The following is a 2,809-nucleotide window of genomic DNA, read 5'->3' on the forward strand; positions in this document are numbered from 1 at the left end:
GTGGGTAGCTGATCTGTTTTCAAATGATGGGATCCATATCCTACTTAGCCAGTTAGGGAAACAAAGAGTTACAGTGATGGTAACTTTTTTCCTCCCCACCTTCTTTGATTGCAGATCAGCTGGCTCCAACTTCAAGCAGTATGGCAAAGGGGAAATGAGAGAAGCCTGGTGTGCATGGTGGGGAGAGCAGTATGCTACTCTGGATTATGTTTAAAAATGAGGTTCATTTAGGGCTTTGTTATTAGGTTTGTCAGAAGGCATTTGTCAAGGCATCATGACACGGGCTTTCCCCTCCAGCCGGGTTTCTGTGTACAGCATACCAGCTCCATACGACTCTGAGCAGACTGCGGGGCAGGTAAGAGATACTAAGCTAAGCTTTACAGCAGGAACACAGTAAATGATCTCTCTGCCCACTCTGGTGTGTATTGATCTCTGCTCTTCGTATGCAAATTTCTCCTAACCAAAGTGATAGCAATTTCCCCCCCCACTTACACAGCTTGAAATGCATGCCACAAAAAAGCAGCTGAGAAATATGTGGGTTTCGTGTGTGGCATAGCTGATAACATGAAATATATAATTTCAATTTAATCCCCTTTAAAAACTAAAAGGGCAACTATACAAAAATATGGTACAATAGTTACTCTTTTGTTATCTTACTGATTGATGCCTTCCCGTGTCTTTCTCTAGGAAAGTCCGCATATTCACTACTGCCCTCCCTACCAAGGGGGCTTGTGTCAGAAGTACCGTCTCTTTGAATGGATGAGGTTGTGTTTCTGGAGAAGATGGCTTCTAGGAATATTGCTTATAGTTTCTTTAATAGTTACAGTAATTGTGCTAGTCCTGCACTATTCGTTCTGTAAGTGTTACTCCCCAGCGTGATCTGGATGGGACGGGTATTTTCCACTGTGTGAAAGATTAGTATGAAAAGCTCTGCACTAAGCAGCTAAGCACGCAATGCGTGTATAAAGGAGATTTTCCCTTCTCCTTAATGTCTTTGCTTAGGCAACAAAATGCATATTAGCAGTTGATGGTTGCACAAGAATAATTAAGGTATATATTCTACCTCAAAGTTTTTTGTTTCTGCTTGTGGTTACTGTCATTGTTGTAACTGTTATCTTTCCCAAGAACCTATAGGAATTAACTGTCTATCTTCTATTAGCTTTTTCAAAACAGAAAGGGTACTAACTTACGTACACTCCTCCCTAGATCTCAGCTTATAGCCATTGAAATCATATCTGTTCAGGAGGATAGCACTACAAAAAATGGAATTGTAAAAATTAAATCTTGCTAGAAGTGCCTGTCTGAACCTGTACCTCATCCCTCTCCTTTCCTTATGGACAAGCTTTTCCATAATGTTATTAGGTGTGCTAATTTTTATCCTCTTTTTTTTTCTCAGCTCCAGCTTTCTCTTTTATTTATATTGGTGGAAGTGTAGAAATTCCTAACATGACTTACACAAATTACCTCAATGATCCAAAGTCACAGAAATTCCTCCTGCAAGCAGAAGCAATCCAAAATTATGTAAGTTCCCACATAAGTATAGTAATAACTTAAAAATATTAATTACAGAATCAAATTGGGAATGAGGTGAAGACTCACAATTAGTTAGTCACAATTTCAGTTAGTCACAATTTTTTTTCATTAAAAATAGTAAATCTAAAGCTAGCAAGTGCCTCAGCTGTGTACAGCTTTAGGAATGTAGCTAGCCAGCTGCAGCTCTGTCTCACAGTAAGGCCAACACTTCCTAGGTGATAAAACCTGTGGGTTTCAAGGTTATGGAAAAATTATTCTTCTTAAAGGAGTTAGGAGTGTGGTTTTTGTTTTGTTTTACTTTTACTCAAACACTCTTCCTCTCTACATTTTTTTCTTTGATTTTTTTTTTTAATTATAGCTAAAATTCAATGCTTAACTTTGTTTTGTTTTCCCTTATCCCCCACAACAATGCTTGCTTTCTTGCACTTACGTGAGTTCCTATTTGTGAGATCAATACTGTTTCCTGGGTACATGTGAACAGCAGTCTTAAATACAAAGCAATTCTCTGTTAGACTGTATTTCCCAAAAGAGCTAATCCAGTGTCTCAAAGCTACTTTGTGCACAGCCACTACAAGTTGCTCATGTCCATATTCTATGCTGGAAATTTAAAGACTGAAACAAAAATATAAATGTGTTCGTAAAGTCTTCTTTTTCATGGCTAACTATCAAGAGTTATCTATCTCTGTGGTCTTGAAATGTGATGTGACTTAAAAGTAATTTTTTTTGTAGTGGAAATGAACGCCCATTTATGTTCCTTATTTGATATATTTTGTGAAAGTAATGGATAATACTTGTAACATGGGAGGGAGGTGAGGAAGAGGAAAGGAAGAAATAAAACAAATACTTCAGAACATAGGAGATTATATTGACACTAAAATGTAACACTGTTTACATTTTCTGTTGTCATTATTTAACTGTCAGTTTGCAGAATCATATAAGTCTTCCTCCTTGGGAAAGTACTACTTGAAATCTGAAGTCGCTGCTTTCAGGTAGGTTCTGTTCCAACATGTGTTATAAATTTGAGATATTCGATTGTGTTTGTCTTATCTTTTTTCCTGCATTTAAAATTAGTTATCTAGAAGAATGTGCAGATCTCCTTAACAGCGAATGAAAAATGCAGGAATGCACTTGAGTATGTGAGCTAAGAGCTAAGCTAATAATGATTTCTGTCTTGCCCTGTAGAATTGTTGGGAGAAATCAAGTCTGATTAATCGTGGTTTTGTTTGCAGATTGCTCTGTAATCTATTTAACGACTTTTGATTTTTGAAATCACAGT

The 2,809-nt window shown here is 37.2% G+C and overlaps 1 protein-coding gene across 1 annotated transcript in view; it reads left to right on the plus strand.

The window, feature by feature from the left end:
• Positions 1 to 274: 274 nt before the first annotated feature.
• The window catches only part of LOC104618455 (suppressor of tumorigenicity 14 protein-like), a gene marked incomplete at its 3' end in the record, with an annotated part of 11,088 nt that continues 8,553 nt past the window's right edge, over positions 275 to 2,809 (plus strand). Inside the window, exons 1-4 of the mRNA XM_010284051.1 lie at positions 275 to 355; positions 688 to 856; positions 1,397 to 1,521; positions 2,455 to 2,522. Coding sequence (XP_010282353.1) covers positions 275 to 355; positions 688 to 856; positions 1,397 to 1,521; positions 2,455 to 2,522 — 443 coding nt within the window. The remainder of the gene's footprint in view (positions 356 to 687; positions 857 to 1,396; positions 1,522 to 2,454; positions 2,523 to 2,809) is intronic.

Source organism: Phaethon lepturus, unplaced genomic scaffold (genome assembly GCF_000687285.1).
Source record: "Phaethon lepturus isolate BGI_N335 unplaced genomic scaffold, ASM68728v1 scaffold13143, whole genome shotgun sequence".
Taxonomy (NCBI): domain Eukaryota; kingdom Metazoa; phylum Chordata; class Aves; order Phaethontiformes; family Phaethontidae; genus Phaethon; species Phaethon lepturus.